The sequence below is a fragment of the Xenopus laevis genome, chromosome 2L (assembly GCF_017654675.1).
Source record: "Xenopus laevis strain J_2021 chromosome 2L, Xenopus_laevis_v10.1, whole genome shotgun sequence".
NCBI lineage: Eukaryota > Metazoa > Chordata > Amphibia > Anura > Pipidae > Xenopus > Xenopus laevis.
In genome coordinates this window covers 101,871,050-101,892,204 of record NC_054373.1, presented here as the reverse complement: position 1 = coordinate 101,892,204, position 21,155 = coordinate 101,871,050, and the positions used below count along the sequence as shown (strand labels likewise).

Here is a 21,155-nt window from a genome sequence, read left to right as displayed (position 1 = left end):
TTTTCCGTCAGCTCATGAAACACCAAGGCAACAGTTTCTATACAATTTATTGTTCCCAAGTTGTCCATTACATTATTCTCCATTAAGGGAGACTTTCAGTGCATGGCAGAAAAGCAAAGCTGTTTATGGTGAATGAATATAATATTACTATAGCTTTGTCAGTATGTCTTGCCTTTCATTTTTATCTTGCCATTTTTGCACTGTAATTGTGCCAGAGTAATGGTAAAAATAAAACCCAGCTCCAACAACAATATTGTAGCTGCATTTGGGTGTGTAAATATTGAATAGAGTCTAGCTGACAATAATTCACTGTGATCCCCCCTCACCCCACAGAAATTCAGAGGCCCAGTGATCCCTTCAATCCCTACAAACATCCAGCTACACAATGAACTGGCCCAAAACCTGAGGTAGAGGTTGTAACCCGTACTAAACCTACAATACTAGTTGGTAACCCTGGGAATTTAGTTGCAGGTCCTGTGAAGAGTCCACAGCCCGCCACTAGAACCCATAACCACTTTCCCATGTTTGAATTTGACGCTCATGAATAGGTAAGCCGCAGTGGAGCCGTCACATGGTAGGATCACATGACCGTGAAGTCAGGTCCTTTCCTAAAATAGCCGCTACCGGTGTTGCGCACTGCTGCGGCAGGGGCCTAAGTGACCGGCTGGATTGGCTGGGGCACCCGGCCTAACACCGGCTCTCAGCATTGCCCACAAGCAATTCAATGAAATTGCCCACTGGGATTTTGCCATTAAAAACATCAGTCTTCACAATTGAGCAGCGTTTATTGATATAGATCACGTTCTGTGTTTTTCTCAGGCTAAATGTAAAGTAATAAGGGTTACACGTCCCATGTCGGTGTGAGATAAAAGACAAGCTATCTAGCAGAAATAATGCAGCTATTACATATCCAATGTAACTCCAATCGCTTATTGCCCGGGTTGCACTACCGCCACTTCCCTTCGGCAGTTTGAACGCTGTCACAGAAATCACGCGAGATTTCGAATGTGTTGCCCAATAAATTTGCAGGAGCAGGTGGTTGAGCCAATTAGGTTCTTTGTTGGGCGTTCCGTGCCGACGTAGCACGTTAGATTGTTCTGGAATTCCAGCCCCTTTTCTTCTCGGGAGCGGCGTGGTGGGGAAATCTGGTAGCGGCTACGTGATTCATTGTCTCAATTACTTCGGATTCGGTTTCCGGGCCTTTCTTTGCCGTCAACACTATGTCCGCTATCAAAGCCCTCAATCCGAAAGCCGAGGTGGCTCGAGCTCAGGCGGCGCTGTCGGTGAACATCAGTGCGGCACGGGGGCTCCAAGACGTGCTGCGGACCAACCTCGGGCCTAAAGGCACCATGAAAATGTGAGCGAGACTTATCATGGTGGCACATGGGCTGTGACTGGGGTTGTGAGAGTAATACCGATACTGTTAGTTTGTGATGCAATCCTTAAAACCCATGATATTAATATCTGCTTTATCGCTTCTACTAGTTGCTTCTATCTTTCAACCAATGTAATCACCATTCTAAAGTAGGCCAGGGCCTTAATGTTCAATCACCCCAAGAAAGTCCTACAGAGGGATCCCCCCCCCCACACACACACAATTGTATCACATATAATTCTTCTCCAGTGATTTTCTTTTCTTGGGAACACACTCAAGATCTTGTTTCTTCAGAACAAAATAAGCACATGGCTAGTAATATAACTCAGAGCCAGTATCCTTAGTTGTGGGGTGGTTGCATCCAGGTTATTGCTGAACCAGGTTACAGAAATTGTATGGTTATCCTTATATCTGCCCTGATTTTTTTTGCTAGTACTTTCTAGTACCTGCTAGTACTTTTCAGCGAATGCCCGTTCTCTTTACAACTTCTGGATAGATCTTTACTGTAGTAGTCTTTGTCTGCCTTTAAAAAAAGCATTCGTTTTGCTTTAGCAGAGATACAAGACCAGAGTCGTTTGGTTTTTCAGGGCAAAAGTATTGCAGCCATCACTGTGGGTCTGCATGGAAAGTTTCCCCCTTTCTGGCCACAGCTATAATACATTTTTAGCTTTTTATATATACTGGGTGTAGATCCACCAAGTATAATGTGTAAACATACACCGTGTGTTGATGCATTTTCATAAAACATGTGTGGATCTATAGTTTAGAGAAGGGATGTCTTTCTGATGTGTTGTGAGCCACTCGCAGTTTCTTCATTCCCCTCAACCTTATACAATTTTCTGACTTTTCAGATGTATCCTATAATATTTGGCCAATGAATTGTCAGTTCTGTGTAGTTTAAAGCGGTGGTTCACCTTCAAGTTAACTTTTAGTATGTTATAGAAGGGCCAATTCTAAACAACTTTTCAATTGGTTTTCATTATTTATTTTTTATAGTTTTATGGTTATTCACCTTTTTCTTCTGACTCTTTGCAGCTTTCAATGGGCGTCGCTGACCCCTTTTAAAAAGCAAATGCTCTGTAAGGCTACACATGTATTGACAATTTTAATTACTCGGGCCTTCTATTCATATTCCAGTCTCTTATTCAAATTAATGCATGGATGCTAATGTAATTTGGACCGTAGCTACCAGATTGCTTAAAAAGCAAATTGAAGAGCTGCTGAAGCTAAATAAATCAAAAATTAAATAATAAAAAATGAAAACCGATCGCAAATTGACTATCACTCTCTACATCAGGGGTCCCCAACCTTTTTTACTCGTGAGCCACATTTAAATGTAAAAAGACTTGGAGAGCAACACAAGCACGAAAAAGTTCATGGGAGTGCCAAAAAAGGGCTGTGATTGGCTGTTTGGTAGCCTCTATATGGACTGGAAACCTACAGGAGACTCTGTTTGGCAGTACACATGGTTTTTATACAACCAAAACTTGCCTCCAATTCCGGAATTCAAAAATAAGCACCTGCTTTGAGGCCACTGGGAGCAACATCCAAGGGGTTGGTGAGCAACATGTTGCTCGCGAGCTACTGGTTGGGGATCACTGCTCTACATTATACTAAAAGTTAGTTTAAAGGTGAACAACCCCTTTAATTTAAATGAAGACTACATCCATAAGTTAAGCTTAAACTGGATGGATATAGAGGCCTGTAAAAAAATAACCACTGCCAGAGCATTTTTTAAAACTTAGTTTAAATTAATACGTCTGCGTTAATCTTGTCACAATCTAATTTTACTAGAAAGATCTATGATGCCTTTGTGTGTCATAAGAGGATTAATTAGCAAAAGAGTTAATGAAGGAAGCTAACCGTAGACAGCAGAAGTCAGGCAGTCTTTAAAAATGTTTATTTCAAATGTTTGCGACCTTTAAAGGGAAGTTCAGCTAAAACGAATTAAAACATAGGATTTAAGTGATGGAATTTAACCATAAACTGCAGAAGTCCGGGCAGATTTTAAAATGCTTATTTCAAATGTTTGAGTTGCTGAGACCTCGAAGGGAAGTTCATCAAAAATTTACTTTGTAACAAGTGAAAGCATCTTGGTTTACCAGAGCCTTAATCAGGAAGTCTGCAAAATTTCAGATGTTCAGCAACAAAGTTTACTCTTTAGGTAAATGCTACTTTTAACTGTGAGCTGCACAGCACTATTTATATAAAGAAATGTAAATATGAATACAGCACTCCATTTAGTTTTTTAAAACCCCTTAAATAATAGCAAATCTATTTCGTTTCATAGTATAGCCGTTTACTGAGTAAATATTTTAAAATGTAGTTAGGCTTTGTAGATGGGGTTTTGGTATGTTTTGTTTGAGGTTTAGCAGTTCATTATCTTGTCATTGCCTGCTTTCCACAGGCTTGTTTCTGGTGCTGGAGACATCAAGCTTACCAAAGATGGCAATGTCTTGCTTCATGAAATGGTGAGTGTACCAAGCAATGCATTTGTTTCTGTGGGTCAGACAATATCCGATTCATCCCATAGTAACTTGATCTGCTAGATTCTCCAAATTTGCGTTAACGTTTTAAAAACTGTCTTTCCATTATATTGATGTTTGTGTTTACCTAATACAGGTATGGGATCCGTTATATGGAAACCTGTTATATGGAAAGCCCTGAATTATGGATAGGCCTTCTCCCATAGACTCCATTTTAATCATATAATCCAAATTTTTAAAAATTAGTTCCCTTTTCTCTGTAATAATAAGTCACTTGTACTTGATCCAAACTAAGATATAATGAATCCTTATTATATAAACTACGGAAAGATCTGTTATCTGGAAAACCCCAGGACCCATACGTTTACAATAATACAGTGTGTGAAGTGTGGCAAAGAACTGATAGCAATAATGAATTTCTTTATTATTAATGCTGGTGGCATGGATGAATTCTGCATTAGCTTTTGCAGTAGCCATTGCAGTCAGACACCATGCAAAATTAAATTTCTTTTGTACCTTTTTTTCCTGATGCAACCAGGTTTTACTGGGTGTCATTAGAATTACAACTGAATACAATTTATAATCTCAACGTTTTAGGTAGGGGCCAGGTGAATTTATTATATTACAATAATTGCTAAATCATGCTAAAGATAAGATCTCATGGTTCAGCCAAATATCTGGAGAGGAAACACCTAGCGCAGTGCTACTCAGATTATAGACTTTTTTTTTTTTTTTTTTAGACAGGGCTCTCTGACATTATATTCCTGTTTGTATCCGTATGTTGCAGTATACGTTTTAATATAATGCCCATTACTGTGATAAATGTTTGTAAAATAGATTCATAACACCGCAATTAATTACTTTTTAGCAAATTCAACATCCAACAGCCTCATTGATTGCTAAAGTAGCTACAGCACAAGATGACATTACTGGAGATGGAACCACATCAAATGTTCTGATCATCGGAGAGCTACTGAAGCAGGCAGACCTTTACATCTCTGAGGTATGAATTCATGTTTTCACGCAAATATTTATTTTATATAATGAATCCAAAATTAGGACCTAGTATGTGGTAAAATATACATAGCTTTAGCCTGCTAGGGTAGAGTGAATATTTGTGTTTTGCATTAGCCTTTAAAGTGAAAGAAGCACGCACCTTCGGAATAGCTTTCTGTTTATGGGTAAATCTCACTGTGTTTATATAAATAACAAAGGAACAAGGAAAGTAGTAATATATGGGGAATGTTTATGAAATGCATACCCATAATGCGTTTTACTAGATGCTTTGTTTTTACCTATCTTGGTTATCAAAATGCACCCAAATTGTAGTGGATGGCTTATATATTTTCTGTCATAGATACACAGATTATAGCCAGGTGGTCATACACAGAGTGATAAAAGATGTCAAATTTGGTCCTTCAGGATTAGGATGATGGCAGATAGGAAGATTTGTTGCTTCAGAAGGAAACTTCACTGATTTTGGAAAGTGTTGTGTATTTTCAGGAGCATTTTTCACCCGCGGTAGAGTAGATTTAACAGCAGTCGTCAATCTCCCCATTTGCCACGTCTATGGCGATCTTAAGGTATATAAAATAGCTGTCTCATGGAATTTAAATTCTTAAGTTTTCTGCTTGTGGTAAAGTGAAAATTAGAGATTTGTACAAGGCTTTCAACTGTAAGCTCTTGTTAAAAGGCCCCTCTGATACTATTTTTATTCTGTAACCCTTGCTTGTTGAATTATTGTAAAGCACTTCAAAATTTACATCTAACATACACATAAATGATGGCAAGAAGCAGGAGACATGTTGCCTTGTTCATTAAATTTTGGTGAATGAGTGAGCTACAGTGTATGGGTTTTTAGAAAAGTGTGAAGTCTATAACTGCGCATGGCTGAATTCTGCTTAAAGGAAAACTATATACCCAAAATGAATACTTAAGCAACAGATAGTTTATATCAAATTGAATGACATATTAAAGAATCTTACCAAACTGGAATATATATTTACATAAATATTGCCCTTTTACATCTCTTGCCTTGAACCATCATTTTGTGACTCTATCTGTGCTGCCTTAGAGATCACCTGACAGAAATACTACAACACTAACTGTAACAGGAAGAAGTGTTGAAGCAAAAGGCAGAACTCTGTCTGTTAATTGGCTCATGTGACCTTACATGTGGTTTGTATGTGTGCACAGTGAATCTTACGATCTCAGGGGGCGGCACTTATTTTTTAAAATGGCAATTTTCTATTTATGATTACCCAATGGCACATACTACTAAAAAAAGTATATTATTATGATAATGGTTCATTTACATGAAGCAGGGTTTTACACATGAGCTGTTTTACTCAGTATCTTTTAATAGAGACCTACATTGTTTGGGGGGTATAGTTTTCCTTTAATCTTGCAGTGATTCTTTCAGTCAGACACCATGCTACAGAAAATGTCTTAGTGCTGTTGATGGTGGCATCATAATGTTGTCTCCCACAGTTCTGCTGAGTGCACATTTTCAGGAGCATTTTCCCCCAGTAGAGTAGATTTAACAGCAGGCGACAAATCTCCCTGTTTGCCATGGCCCTTTAGTGTTTTTGTAGAAGGTGCCAGTATTCTTTTAAATCATGTGTATTTCACATATGAAAGCTCCAAATTAAGATTATGACCTGTTTAAATATTGATATTAAGTATTGATGTCTACTAAGTAAAGGTAGCCATATAGATAAGATCTGCTCGTTTGGCGATGGTTGCCAAACAAGCGTTTATTTTTTCCCACCAACGGCAGGGTGATATCGTGTTAATACGAACGTTTGGCCCTAGGACACGAGCGATCGGGTTATATGAAGGAAATGGGCTCCGACGGATCGTAGGACATCATCAACTATGTATGCAGTCCTTGATCACAGGAAAAATCAAATCTGTCCGATCAATATCAGGCCGATTTTTGGCCAGATATCGATCGGGGAGACCCGTCGGACGCCCCTACACGGGCAGAGAAGCTGTCAAATCAGTCTAAAGGACCGTTATGGCGGCTTTAATCTGCCAGTGTATGGCCACCTTTAGACAATTTTTTTTTATTAAACCATAAGATTGCATAGAAAGTTACAGACATATCCTTGTATACAAAAGGTATATCATAAGCGTTGAACAAATGTAAAAGGATACAATGTCGGCAATTAAATAAAGAAAAACAAGGTAAAGAGAGAAAAACCGGCTTGGTGTTGTCATTCCAATAGATTAAATTTAAATGCCTTGCGTCGATCAGAATCAGACCTAGATATAGACATTTTTTTTTTATTACCATTTACAATTAACCTTTAAAAATATAGCTAGGTGAGATGAGTTAAGCCTTCAGGGGGGGGATTTACATATGGTTCTGTGTCCACCCACAAATCCCATATTTTGCTAAATTTTTCCGGCCATCCCCATCTCATATAAGTGAGCTTGTAGAGAGCTATGGATTCATCAATTAATTGTTCCCAATCTTTTTGTGTCGGGCCATACTGCGATTTCCACCTCATTGCAACAGCCTTTTTTGCAAACATACAAAGTATTGACACCAGAGTCCTCTGAGCTCGTACAGGGACCACATCCTCTAGTTGGTTAAGCAATAATACCTTAGGCTCTTTTGGTAAAGGAATATCCGTTTTCCCATGAATCTGATGTATAATTGCTTCCCAGAACTTTCGTATGGAAGGCAGTCCTATACCATGTGAAAGAAGCCTGCAGGTGAAAAAGCGCATCTAGGGCACACCGGGCTAACATTTGAGTGCATTTTATGCAGTCTCTGGGGCGTAAGGTATGTCCGGTGTAGGTAGTTTAATTGTGTCATTTTATCTTTAGCGCTTATTATCCCCTCATAAAGCATATCCAAGGTCTCATCCCAATTTTCAGTTGTTAAGTCAGGGATATCTTGTTACCATTTGCTTAACACCTTTTTTAAAGTGGATTTGCACTGTTGAATCAATTTCTTATAGAATTGCGATAAAGGTTTGGCCAACTCTTTATTGTGCACTACTTGTTCTAAGCTATTTCGAGGTGGTGTCTATACATTGGGTCAGGAATTGAGAATTAAAAGCATGTCTTAATTGTAGAAATCTAAATAGGAATTTGTTTGGGAGAGAATTTCTCTTTCAGCTCCTGAAATGTTAACAATTTGCCTCCAGCTATAATATCCACAATGTACTTTGTTATATTGTGCCCAGTGTTGTGGATCTGGGACTTGCTTAAGATGCATTAGTTGAGGATTACACCACAAGGGGGTATACTCTGAGCAGTGATGTTCTGCCTCTGGATAAAATTGTAGGGCTGTTTTCCACACTTTAATTGTAGCCTTCATCAATGGGGTGATCTTAGCGGAGTAGGTTTTACCCCTATATAAAATATTTTTAAGTTCTTCGTATGAGCCTAGGACCTGTGCTTCCAGAGATATTGCTTCATTTGATTTGGGTGAAGTGGCCAATTGTGCCGCCATATAATATAGATAGGGGTTTGGGGCAGCTAGCCCTCCTTGGGAGGTGGGAAGTTGCAGCGTCGTGAGGACTAGTCTAGGGGAAAGTTTGTTCCAAAATATGGATATCATTAGGGACTTTATTGTTGCAAAGATAGACTTTTTAATCCCTATTGGTGATTGTCTAAAAATGTATGTTAGTTTTGGGATTATTACCATTTTAAACAGTTTTATTCTTCCAATTAGTGAGAGTGGTAAATTGGCCCATAAATCCTTTTTTTTTCTCTAAGTTTAATAAGAGGAAGTATATTCAACTCGCTGTATTTTTCTAGGTTTACATGGATCCAAATACCTAAGTATTTGAATTTATCTACCCATCTTAAGCCTAGCGATTGTTGTGGGTGATTGTCTGGGAGCTTGTCTATGGGAAATAAAACTGATTTCGACCAGTTTATTCTAAGCCCCGAATAGCCGGTATGGCTATCAATAAAGAGCATGTGTGAGAGCCTGATCAGAGTTAGGTAAATACAGAAGTGTGTCATCTGCGTACATTGAGATAGTTTTGCTCATTTTTCCAATGGTTAGACTCCTTACGGCTGGTGCAGTTCTGACCCGACAAGCCAGCGGTTCCATTGCTATTTCAAATAACAGGCGAGAGGGGGCAGCCCTGTCTCGTTCCCCTTTTTATTGGAACTGCCTTTGATACATTCATGTTAGTTCTTATTCTAGCTATTGGGTTGTGATATAGCGCTCGTACCCATTTAATATATGTTGAACGTATACCCACCCTTTCCATTGTGGCCCATAAGTATTCCCATTCCACAGAATCAAAAGCCTTTTCATTATCCAATGAGGCTATTACTCTAGTTCCGGCATTGTCATGTTGTATTGCAATATTAGTAAACCGTCTCCTTATATTGATATCTGTAGAGCGGCCTGGCATAAAGACAGTTTGATCTGCCGAGATTATGTCTGATAAATGTGGGGCCAGTCTCAATGCCAATACTTTTGCCAATATCTTGGCATCCGCATTGATCAGTGCGATTGGTCTGTATGATGAGCAGTCTAGGGGGTCCTTACCAGATTTCGGGATTAAGATTGTCAGTGTTTCCCTCATAGTCTGGGAGGGGCTTCCCATTTTTCACCTAATTATACATTTTTACCAGGATCGGGGCTATAAGTTTGACATGTTGCTTGTACCATTCTATTGGTAGGCCGTCAGTCCCTGGTGTTTTTCCCGCTGGGAAGGCTGCAATGGCTGCTTCAACCTCTGATTGCGTGATGTCTGTGTCTAAATCTGTGGCTACCTGATCATCTAGTGTTGGCAGATCTGTTTCTGTTAAATAGCCCTTGATCTTATTTGGAGGGGTTTAGACAATTTTATATTGGCGTACTTTGTGTATGTTTCAAAATACACTTTATTTTGAATGTTTGGTTTTTTCACTAGGGTCTTCACCCAAGAATAGTGACTGAAGGTTTTGAAGCAGCAAAGGCCAAAGCACTTGAAGTTTTGGAGGAAATAAAAGTGTCCAAAGAAATGGACAGGGAGACCCTAATTAATGTGGCAAGGACTTCACTTCGCACCAAGGTTCATGCTGGGTTAGCAGACATTTTAACCGAAGTAAGTAGCTTGATTTGTGTTGCTGTTTTTGTTTTCGGAAACAAAAACTAGCCCACGTATTTGTATTTTCTTTCACTCTGATCAATTTTAGTGCATTATTTTTTTCCTGTTATTAATGTGGTTTTATTTTATTTCTTGGTCAGGCTGTTGTGGACTCTGTTTTGGCTATTCGACAACCAAATGAACCTATAGATTTGTACATGGTTGAAGTTATGGAGATGAAACACAAAACAGAAAGTGATACTACGTGAGTACAACCTTTTGTCTTTCAGAGGCTGCGATTTATCTTGTCTACCAGTTTATGCTGTAGTATACCTATTTGTTAAGGTGGCCATAGATGTTATCTTTCCTGGAAAAGAACTTTTGTTTCAATACACGGGTGTAGAGCTGAATAGTTAGATATACAGATAGAAACCATAGAATTCTGCCTGTATCTGACAATTCAGCACTAACTGATGTCCAGACTGATCAAAATTTTCCGGCCAGCCCGATCGACAAGCCAACCAATATCCAAGCCATCTGCCGATATCAATCAGCTCGTTTCCCTCCATACACGCAACAAATATCACACGAAAATTCATTTCTTACAGTATTATCGGTGTATCTATGGCCACCTTAAGGTATATTAAATCACTGTCTCATGGAATGTACAAGTTTTCTGTTTGTGGTGGCAAGAAGCAGGAGACAGATGCTGCCTTGTTCATGAAATTTTGGTGAATGAGTTTCAGAAGCTGCGCATGGCTGAATTCTGCTTAATCTTGCTGTGATTCTTGCAGTCAGACACCATGCTACAGAAAATGTCTTAGTGCTGTCGATGGTGGCATCATAATGTTGCCTCCCACAGTTCTGCTGAGTGCACACTTATTATAGTGCTTTTTCTTCATGTTTGCAAACGCGTGTATTGACCACTCAACTGCCACAAACTGCAACCTGGGCAGTAAATGGCCACATATATAAATTTTACAGTCTATAGAAGGTCTGGGAGCTGCCCTTCTACTCCCCTGTCATTTCATCAATACCCCCCCACACACACACACGGGCAAGAGCAGGGGGTGGAATAAGTGGCCCCTGGCCTGTAAAAAACATTTTCATTTTGGTGCCTCTAGTACCAGAAATAGTAATCCTGTGTGTATTGGGCATCAAACTGTTATATTTATTATGCTTTATCCTTGTACCTAATGATGTTTGATTTAAATTACAAGCTATAATATATGCAAGATTTGGAAGTGCTTCTATGATATTTTATAAAAATCACTAACTTAAAGAAGGAAAGCTACAGAGGCCGTTTTTTGCCAATAGATTAGCCACAATAGTGCAAGCTATAACACTTTATTTATTCTGCAGAATGCTTTATCATACCTGAGTAAACTGCTCTAGAAGCTCTCTCTGCTTGTTTAGGATACAGCTGCCATATTAGCTTGGGGTGACATTGCTTCCTGCCTGGATCTCTCCCTGCTTTCTCATAGCTTTGGGCTCAGATTACAGCAGGAGGGGGGGTGGGAGGAAGAGAGGAGCAAACTGGGCATGTGGATGCCATGTCCTGGAGGTTTATGCTGAAAACAGGAAGAAAAAAAAATGCTGTTTCTTTTGACAAGAGGACTCAGAGCAGCACTACTTTGAGTGTTTACTGGTGTATTTAAATAGACCTTTCTGATAAAGCTTACTTAATTTTAGCCTTTCCTTCTCCTTTCTATTTGAGGTGAAATTACACAAATTCTGGCAGAATTAGAATGCATAGGTTGAACTGAAAAAAATAAATGAAAAGTACTCCCAAGGCAATACCCCTAATGAAAGAGATACAGTGTTACTTTGCCTTTAGACAGTGTTACTTTGCCTTTAGACTAATAGCAGAAGAGCTAGCATAGAAAAGCCGACATGCTGCATTTGCTCAAACACAGGATCAGCCCCTCCGCACACACAATGGGTTTTGCAGGCAAAATGCACATCCAAGATCTGCTGTTTGCTTGCCGATGGGGTGGTCCTATACCGTCGGCGCACGCATTCAGGAAGCAGATTGGCTTTTCTCAACTTGTGTATAAATGCCAGAGGAGAAAATGACCCATATGCCAATACATAATTGCAAGCTCCTTTCTACAGGCAATGAATTGAGTTAATGGGGAAAATTTACACCTGTGCTTGATATCTGCCGTTTTTTCTTGCAGAATGCAAATATTGTATTATAAATGAGTCAAAGCATTTTTTTTTTTTCTAACTTGATTCCCCCCTCCTATCTCTCTAAAGCATTCTGGGGTTACATGGATAGAACACTCCCATCATTATTAATACCCCCTTCTTCGGTCTATAGCTTGCTTTACATTTTGTACACGAACAGACTTATTTAGTGGGTGGGGGGAATGATTATTTTTTTGTAATCAATACTTTTTTAATACACACACTTTCTGTAATATATTTTTCTAACTGTGGAAGACACTAAAGCAATTTTTTTTTCCACTGCAGGCTGATAAGAGGGCTTGTTTTAGATCATGGAGGTCGTCATCCAGACATGAAGAAGCGTGTTGAAGATGCTTTTATCCTCACCTGCAATGTGTCTCTGGAATATGAAAAAACGTATGTATATTCTAGCCCTATGTCTGGCTGCATCACTTCATGTCTGAGGCACTTGAGAGCTGGCCAGGAGCTTATACAGTGCAAGCCTAGGACTAATGGGCTCCCTGTATGCAAATTTATGTTCTGCAATCGGTTATGTTAACACTATTGTTCCTTTTCTGCCCATTTATGGGGGAGAGGGGGAGACTTTGTAGGATCCCTATGCTTACAAGATGGGTTTAGTTCTCCTGTGAAACTGAAAAAAAAATTTGATGTGTTCAGCACCAGAAAGCAGGCTGATTGTGAGACCGTATTTGCATCTTGAGGTTCATTTTATTTATCGTCATGCCTGGTTTTGAGGATAAGTACCTCAAATGAACTAATTAGCAGTTTAAAGGGAGTCTGTCATGATTTTTATGATGTTTTTATTTCTAAATTACAATGTTCTACTGCAAATAATTCACTCTACAATATAAAATTTCAATCCTGAACCAGGAAGTGTGTTTTTTTTAGTTGTAATATTGATGTGGAGGCAGCCATCTCCGGTCATTTTTCCTGGTCATGTGCTTTCCGGAAAAGCCAGCACTTTAGGATGGAACTGCTTTCTGGCAGGCTACTGCTCCTACTCAATGTAAATGAATGTGTTGCAATGGGACCTGGATTTTACTATTGAGTGCTGTTCCAGGGAGCTGTTTTCTGTTTACTTTCCCATTAATCTATTGCTAGGCTGCTGGCGGGGGGGAAGCAGTAAATAGTGACTGAAGTTCATCAGAGCACAAGTCTGGGGGCAGCTGGGAAACTGACAATATGTCTAGCCTCATGTCAGATTTCAAAATTAAATATAAACAAATCTGCTCATTTGAGAAAAGGATTTCAGTGCAGAATTCTGCTGGAGCAGCACTATTAACTGATGCATTTTGAAAAAAAACAAAAACATTTTTCCAATGACGGTATCCCTTTAATGTCTAATTGCAAATTTATAAACAAAAAAAATCACATTGGAGCACAAATCGATCCCTGGCATTTAAACAGTTCTAGTAACCTCAGGCCTTGTATTTAATTTTATTTTGAAATGAACACATTTTGTTTATTGACAAATTACGTTTTATTTTCACAGAGAAGTGAATTCTGGGTTCTTTTACAAAAGTGCAGATGAACGTGAAAAGCTGGTTAAAGCGGAGAGAAAGTTTATTGAAGAGAGGGTAAATAAAATCATAGCCCTGAAGCAGAAAGTGTGTGGAGATACTGGCAAAGGTTTCATTGTGATAAATCAAAAGGTAAGGTTACTCTGACAATATTTTAAATGCACAGAGAACACCCAAGTGTGCTTTTTAGCTCCCTTGGCCTTAAGACTGTGCTAAATAGATGTCTGTCCTTTTTCCTCTGCGGTAAGAGATTTTATTCTCTTGCACGTATTCAGAAGCACAGTACAATCTGATTTATATCCTAAAGCGGATCATGCAGAAATTATTCTGTTTGCATGTGTTTAATTTAGGGCTACAGCAGGTGATGCAGTATTGGTTTTTGTTTCCCTTTTTTTTTTTATCTGATGTTAAGCACAGCTGCTGGCTTATATATTAAGCTGTGTGTTTGCCTGCAGATGCAAATGCATTTAATAATTCTGATATTTGCAGTTCTCTTGTTTAATGCTTTGCCCCCTTCATTTCTGCCATTATCTTTGGCTCCAGCCCATTGCCAATAACTGTTCCTGTTACTTATTGTTAGCACTGTAAATCCAGCAGCCTAAAACATTACTCGAGCAGAGTCAGTGCTGAATTATGCACAAGGATTGTAATATTGCATGTGACAAATAATTTGTTCCGTTAAGATGCCACCTGCTTGAAACGTTTGCCAAATTTTGAGTACAATGTTATGACTGTGACACGTATTTGTCAGGGGCAGTTCTGCTTCCTCCTATCTGTGATCAATGAACTTCTGCCCCAATTACGCACAGTCCTATCTCAACATCGCCCCACACGTTCAACCAACGCCCACTCGCTTAATTGTGGTTGGCTCCAAAATTACACCAACAGATGAGGCTGGTCTTTGGGACACAATGTGAAAATATATATATTTTTTTTCAATATGCCAGAAGAGGGTAATTTGTAGGGTAAGCTTTGAGTTTCTCCTCTATGCGATTTTAATATGTGATCTTGTGTTTGTTGTAGAAAAATATTTGCAAGAAATGGCGTTTATTTGTTTTAGGGAATTGACCCATTTTCCTTGGATGCCCTTGCCAAAGAAGGGATTGTGGCACTTCGTAGAGCAAAGAGAAGAAATATGGAAAGGTTAGCAAAAAGTAGTAAAAAGTCAACATTTGTTTAATGCCTTCATTTGTTGGTATATTCCCCCAAGCAGTTAATTATTTTTAACAATAGTCGACTACCCCCACTGCTTTTGATTTGGCTTGAGAGTGGTGTTTTAAAATAATTTAGGCAGAATCGTATGCTCTAATTGCAGGCTTCCGCTTTAGGTACGGTCTTTCTGGATTCTCTAGAAACAAATACATTGAAGAGCTTTTTCCAACTTTTAATGAATGCATCATCCTTTTTTTTTTCCCAAGCAGTTATACAATTGTCACTATTGGTTTTGTTGCAGATAAGTGCTTGAGTTCAAAATGATTGTTTTTAAATTAATTTTCCTTTAACTTTACTTGGCTGAACAAACTCTACATTCTCTTCCCAATTGTGCTTTTATTTTGGGAATGTAAGACCAATTTCAATGACTCAATCTTGGTCCTTTTAACAGACTGACTTTGGCTTGTGGTGGCAATGCCATGAATTCTGTGGATGATCTCACACCTGAATGCTTAGGACATGCGGGTCTTGTCTATGAATACACACTGGTAGGTTCTGATCATACAAAATCCTTTGATTGTTGTTGCAGTAATATACTTAAACTCCACTGGCAAAGGGGTTGCTTAGGAAATGATAATGAAGGCATGGTCTTTGTAGAAGTGTGGCTTTATTGTTTTAGATTTTCCATGTTTTTTTTCTTTAATTCTCTTCTAGGGGGAAGAAAAATTCACTTTTATAGAACAGTGTGAGAACCCACGTTCTGTGACACTATTAATCAAGGGGCCAAATAAGCACACAATAACACAAATTAAAGATGCAATAAGGGATGGACTTCGAGCTGTAAAGAATGCAATTGAAGATGGTAAGTTATCTCATATTGTATTTGGGGGGCTGTTGGTATAAACCTGATACTCTTATTCTGGCTAATAAATCTAGACAAAAAAAGTTGAATGTTTTCTGAAGCCCAAGTCAACTTTCTTTAATACTCTCTCTTTAATTGTCTGGAAAGGTGCTGTGGTTCCAGGTGCAGGTGCATTGGAAGTAGCAATCGCTAATGCTCTTGTGAAACACAAGCCTAGTGTGAAAGGACGTGCCCAACTTGGTGTTCAGGCTTTTGCTGATGCACTCCTGATCATTCCCAAGGTATAGTTGGAGCAGAATTTTTTTTGTTTGATAATAATTAGATAATTGTTCTTGCAGTAAAGGTTCTTGTTTGCATGGACTGCTGTTGGAATAATGTTTGGCTGGTCTCTTGATAAGGCCAAGGACTTCTCTCCCTTGGATAGTTAGCAGGTCAGTCACAAACATAACTTAGGCTTTTCAAAAAGTAAACATAATTTCAAGCAACTTTGCAATAAACATCCATTAAAAAATATGCAGACTTTTCATGATTTTTAATGGTTTGAAACAATTCCCTAAGCCTAGCCCCCTGCTCTCCTGCTGATCTATCTGACTATTTTGCTGAGCTGGCTGACTACTGTTACTTTGTATCAGCAGCCAGCTGTCCTTAGCCTGTATCCTCCAAACCCCACAATTCCCTGCACACCTGATTTCAATAAGGAACACAACATCACAGTGCAATGCATTATGGGTTATGTAGTTTCTGCCTGCTGTTCTGTAAGCTGTGGAGTGAGCAGTGTTCAGTCCCTCCTTCCCTGCCAGAATTTCAAATGATGCAGAAAAGAGAGAGCTGTATTTCAGTATAGAAAATGGCGTTTATTCATACTTTTTGAAGAAACTTGGTAACTGTGATGTGTATATTGGGGGTTTCTGTGTTATGTGGGCCTCTTTATCAAATTTTGGTTTGGAAGCTGGAGTTCCCCTTTAAATGTTTGTGTATAGTTCTTCTGACTATAAGGCTAAAACAATAATGGTAAAAAATGATGTTCCTGCCTGGTTCTAGTGTGTAGTTGCATGCAGTCTACAAACTGACCTTTTGGAACGATCATCTTTCTAAGATGTCTTCCTCATTCTGTATGCCAAACAATCGGCTTTACCACTGTTATCCCCATTTATACACCTCTGCATGCAAACTGTACACTTAAGGTGTACCCAAAACAGAAAATCACCTCAAATGTTATTTTTACTGCCATGCAGGGAGTGTGTGGGTGGGGAACCTTGTTCAAAATATAGTATGTGGCAGAGAAATATAAAAAAAATCTATTTGTATCTTTTCTTGCCACCCAGAAAGTGCATTCATTTGTACATTTTTCTTTTTGTCTCTACTATATAAAGGTGCTTGCCCAAAACTCTGGTTATGACCCTCAGGAGACCCTTGTAAAACTTCAGACAGAATTTGCAGAATCAGGCCAGCTCATTGGTGTTGATTTAAACACTGGTATGTATATACTGAATGAACTGTACAGCAACAAAAACCTAAATGGATGCTAATGGCATAGAGAACACCCAAGTGTGCTTTGTAGCTCCCTTGGTCTTAAATCTGTGCTAAATGAATCTATGTACTTTTTCCTCTGCGTTGGAAGATGGCTTTTCCTTCTAAACGTATTCAGAAGTACAGTACAATGCTGTCTTATAACTAACACTCAAGTTTGTCTCTTGCCTTTTTTACTAATATAGAGGCAGGTATGTTCTGTGTAAAATCATTGTCCTATAGGCCACAAGAAAACCTATAGCTAAACCATGATTTCCTCCTAGATGATTATATTGTGTAACAGTTGTGTATTTGTTTTTCCTAGCATTATGTATTTGTAGTGCATCAATATTACAATGTTTAAGTAAGTTATAATATACATTAGGCATATAGTAAGAAGGCAGGGTCAACATCCTATCCAGATTAAAAAATACATATTTAAGCATTTTTCTTATATATTGTTTTATTGCAAAAAGTAAATTTGTAAGCTGTATTGTTTCTATAGTTAACACTCTTGAACTTGGCTTTTGCATTCTGTTTATCAATAGCTGGCCACATAGCGCAAATAGTGCCATATTTGACAATGATCAATCTGTTGGATATTCATTTGATCACATAGGTGGATGGCAAAATTAAGTTAGTCCTACTGGCTGGTCCAGGTACTGCAGAATGCTCCCAGAGTCCTTGTTCAGCTTTCCTTAGTGGCTGTTCAGCAGTGGTACAATTCTAGCAGAATTTGATATGCTAAGTTATTTGGCTAGGGGTGACTATTCAAGCACCAAAAAATCAACTTTTCTGCAAATTAAAATAGTAATAAACACATTTTTGTACTTACCGTTAAATCCTTTTCTCTTGTCCTACATTGGGGGACACAGACACCATTGGGGTCTGTGTTCCCCAATCTAGGGAAGAGAAAAGCCAATTCAACTGAACTTGCTTTATTTATTTTTTTCTCATCCAAGTAGCTTTCACAATTTGACTTATCACCATAGATATACAATGACCTGAATGAAAGAGAACCTTCTCATGCACTATAATCTGCCTTTCAGTTATCCTTTTCAGTTTTTACTATTCTCAGAAAGATTGACTCTTTTTGCATTTCTAGGTGAACCAATGATTTCATCCGAGGCAGGAATTTGGGATAACTACAGTGTCAAGAAGCAGCTGCTTCATTCCTGGTAATCTTGATACCAATGCCTTTCTTGCTGTTCTGAGTTTTTCACTTCTTGGATGTTAGAACATTTTTTTGTAAGGGCTCCTAATTTTAAAGGAACATTATTTTAAAGGAACATTATACTGTGTATTACTGTGCATTATACTAGTGTAGTTTGAAAATGAAAGTTGTACAGATTTACCCAGGGCCGCCATCAGAAATCTTGGGTCCCCGTACGGCAAAATTTTCTGGGCCCCCAAACCCCACCCCCCAAAAAAACATTTGTGGTCAGGGCCCCCCTACAAGTTAAAAAAAAAAATTCATTAGTGGTCAGGGACCCCCAATAAATTAAAAAAAAAGGGTGATGACAGAGACCCCATAAGGGGGACCCGTAGAATATAATTTAAAAAAAATCATTGGTGGCCAGGGGTTCAATAAACTAAAAAAAAAAACAACAAAAACATTAAGTCCCCCTCTCTCTCAGTGAGCTGCAGAATTGGGTAGGGTGGGCGGAGCTATAGCACTTAGTAGTCCCGGTAGATCTACACAGGGATTGGATAGACTTATCCAATCACCATGCGGCTCTAGGGAAAGTACCAATAGTTTACATGCTGGGGAGGGGAAAGACGTGTAGAAGAAGTTCCGCCCTCCCCACACTATTCTGCAGCTTCCTGACAGCAGCGGGGGCCCCCTAGTCCTGATGGTGGCCCTGGATTTACCCATCTACAGAAGCCTATACATTTTATCTTGGCATAGCAAACGTATGGCTGACTCATTCATAAGAATATGTATTATATAATATCACTTATGTTCCGACTCATAGTAATAATTTGAGTTGAATTTTAAGGCAGTGAATCTATCTCTATATATCTCTCTCTCTCTCTATCTATCTATATATCTATCTCTACTGTATCTCTCTCTATCTATCTATATATATATATATATATCCCTGCTATAAGGTATTTTTCTCTTAGTAAATCGTTGTCACACAAATTATTTTTGTAAAGTTTTGTGCTCATGCTAACTTTCCTAACTTTTTTTTTTTTTTCTTTTAGCACTGTGATTGCAAGCAATATCCTGTTGGTGGATGAGATTATGAGAGCAGGAATGTCTTCTCTAAAAGGATGAATATAGCCATGTTGTGACACTTTTCTTACGGTTCAATTAGAAAGTTTATTCAAATCTGATATCATTTGCTCTTTGCTCCCACTGATTTGCTGAAGTTGCTTAATAAACTTTCTGTAAAATCTAATCCCACAGCTGTAAAACGATAGCACCTATTGAAAACGTTCAACATTTATTTATTCATTTTTTATGGCACTGAAATGTACAAGCTGAACCCTTCTGTCTTTGTACATAATTAAAAACTTTGCTCTTCACTTAGCATTTACTGTTCTTTTTTTTTTTTTCCTGGATATACTGGTATGTGATCTGTTGTCCAGAATGCTCGGAACCTGGGAATTTTTGGATAAGGGGTCTTTCTGTAATTTGCATGCCTTGGGTCTTCTATACAATTATAAACCCAATAGAATTGTTTTGCTTCAATAAGGATGCAATCACCATTCCATTTATAGTAAAGATAGTTTCTACAACAATAAAAATGTGTTTAAATTAATATACAATAAATCTGGAGTTGCAAAGATAACGCCCAGACTTCTTTTGCCCCTCCCCCAAAACAAAAATTAGATGTGAATCAGAGATCACTAATTAGTGGTAAAACTGGATTAGAGTGAGCTAAATCTCCCCTCTGAAACAGGTATGAGGAAGGAATTATTCCAGAATACTTGACTGGCCATTGTTTTACCAGCTCTGTAAATAAAGGGTTCTCGTTTACATTGGGGAAGTTTGCACCTCTGCAGTAACTCATAGCAACCAAACATTTACTTGAATGACATATTATAACTGTGGCAATCATAACTAACTGACAATATGTTGCTTTGGGTTACTGCACTACTACAAATTATCACTGGTAAATGAAAACTACTGTAAATTTATTTTGACATTTAGCAGTGTAAGGATACCAACTCACAAGTGATTTCTTTTTGTAGCTCAGGAGGTGGGGCAAAAACCCCAAATCACTACTATTAAGAATCACTGGTTCCCACAGAGGTCAATAGAAGAAGTTTCAGGCATTTTTGCACTAGCCATTTTTGGTTCCAGTCATGTGACTTGTGCTCTGATAAACTTCAATCACTCTTTACTGCTGTACTGCAAGTTGGAGTGATATCATCCCCTCCCCAGCAGCCTAACAGAACAATGGGAAGTTAACGAGATAGCAGCTCCCTAACACAAGATAACAGCCCCCTGGAAGATCTAAGAACAGCACTTAATAGTAAAAGCCAAGCCACTGAGACTGATTCAGTTACATTAAAGGGATACGGTCATGGGAAAAAAAAAAATTTTCAAAACACATCAGTTAATAGTGCTGCTCCAGCAGAATTCTGCACTGAAATCCATTTCTCAAAAGAGCAAACAGATTTTTTTAAATTCAATTTTGAAATCTGACATGGGGCTAGACATTTTGTCAATTTCCCAGCTGCCCCTGGTCATGTGACTTGTGCCTGCACTTCAGGAGGGAAATGCTTTCTGGCAGGCTGCTGTTTTTCCTTTTCAATGTAACTGAATGTGTCTCAGTGGGACATGGGTTTTTACTATTGAGTGCTGTTCTTAGATCTACCAGGCAGCTGTTATCTTGTGTTAGGGAGCTGTTATCTGGTTACCTTCCCATTGTTCTTTTGTTTGGCTGCTGGGGGGGAAAAGGGAGGGGGTGATATCACTCCAACTTGCAGTAAAGAGTGATTGAAGTTTATCAGAGCACAAGTCACATGACTTGGGGCAGCTGGGAAATTGACTGTCTAGCC

At 38.7% G+C, this 21,155-nt stretch overlaps 1 protein-coding gene and 3 non-coding genes across 4 annotated transcripts; all 4 read left to right on the top strand.

Moving 5' to 3' along the window:
• The first annotated feature begins 662 nt into the window (after positions 1-662).
• On the top strand, positions 663-19,673 carry cct6a.L (chaperonin containing TCP1 subunit 6A L homeolog). The gene is made up of 14 exons (XM_018246934.2): positions 663-1,357; positions 3,783-3,846; positions 4,730-4,864; positions 9,753-9,926; positions 10,070-10,173; positions 12,384-12,494; positions 13,591-13,750; positions 14,679-14,761; positions 15,222-15,318; positions 15,485-15,632; positions 15,780-15,913; positions 17,006-17,108; positions 18,247-18,319; positions 19,350-19,673. The coding sequence occupies exons 1-14, from the start codon at positions 1,221-1,223 to the stop codon at positions 19,420-19,422; spliced, it is 1,596 nt and encodes a 531-aa protein (XP_018102423.1). The 5' UTR covers positions 663-1,220; the 3' UTR covers positions 19,423-19,673.
• On the top strand, positions 4,301-4,439 carry LOC121400250. Its single transcript, XR_005965657.1, has one exon. It is a non-coding gene; the product is annotated as a small nucleolar RNA SNORA15 (small nucleolar RNA).
• LOC121400254 lies at positions 13,777-13,908 on the top strand. Its single transcript, XR_005965661.1, has one exon. It is a non-coding gene; the product is annotated as a small nucleolar RNA SNORA22 (small nucleolar RNA).
• On the top strand, positions 17,162-17,295 carry LOC121400253. Its single transcript, XR_005965660.1, has one exon. It is a non-coding gene; the product is annotated as a small nucleolar RNA SNORA22 (small nucleolar RNA).
• Positions 19,674-21,155: the final 1,482 nt, after the last annotated feature.

What these genes read in the sequence shown, in the direction of transcription:
- cct6a.L (XM_018246934.2), top strand. Translation starts at nt 1,221, where the DNA reads ATGTCCGCTATCAAAGCCCTCAATCCGAAAGCCGAGGTGGCTCGAGCT. An exon ending in ATGTCTTGCTTCATGAAATG is followed by an intron (nt 3,847 to 4,729) that starts GTGAGTGTACCA and finishes ATTACTTTTTAG; the next exon opens with CAAATTCAACATCCAACAGC. An exon ending in TGGTGTTGATTTAAACACTG is followed by an intron (nt 17,109 to 18,246) that starts GTATGTATATAC and finishes TTGCATTTCTAG; the next exon opens with GTGAACCAATGATTTCATCC.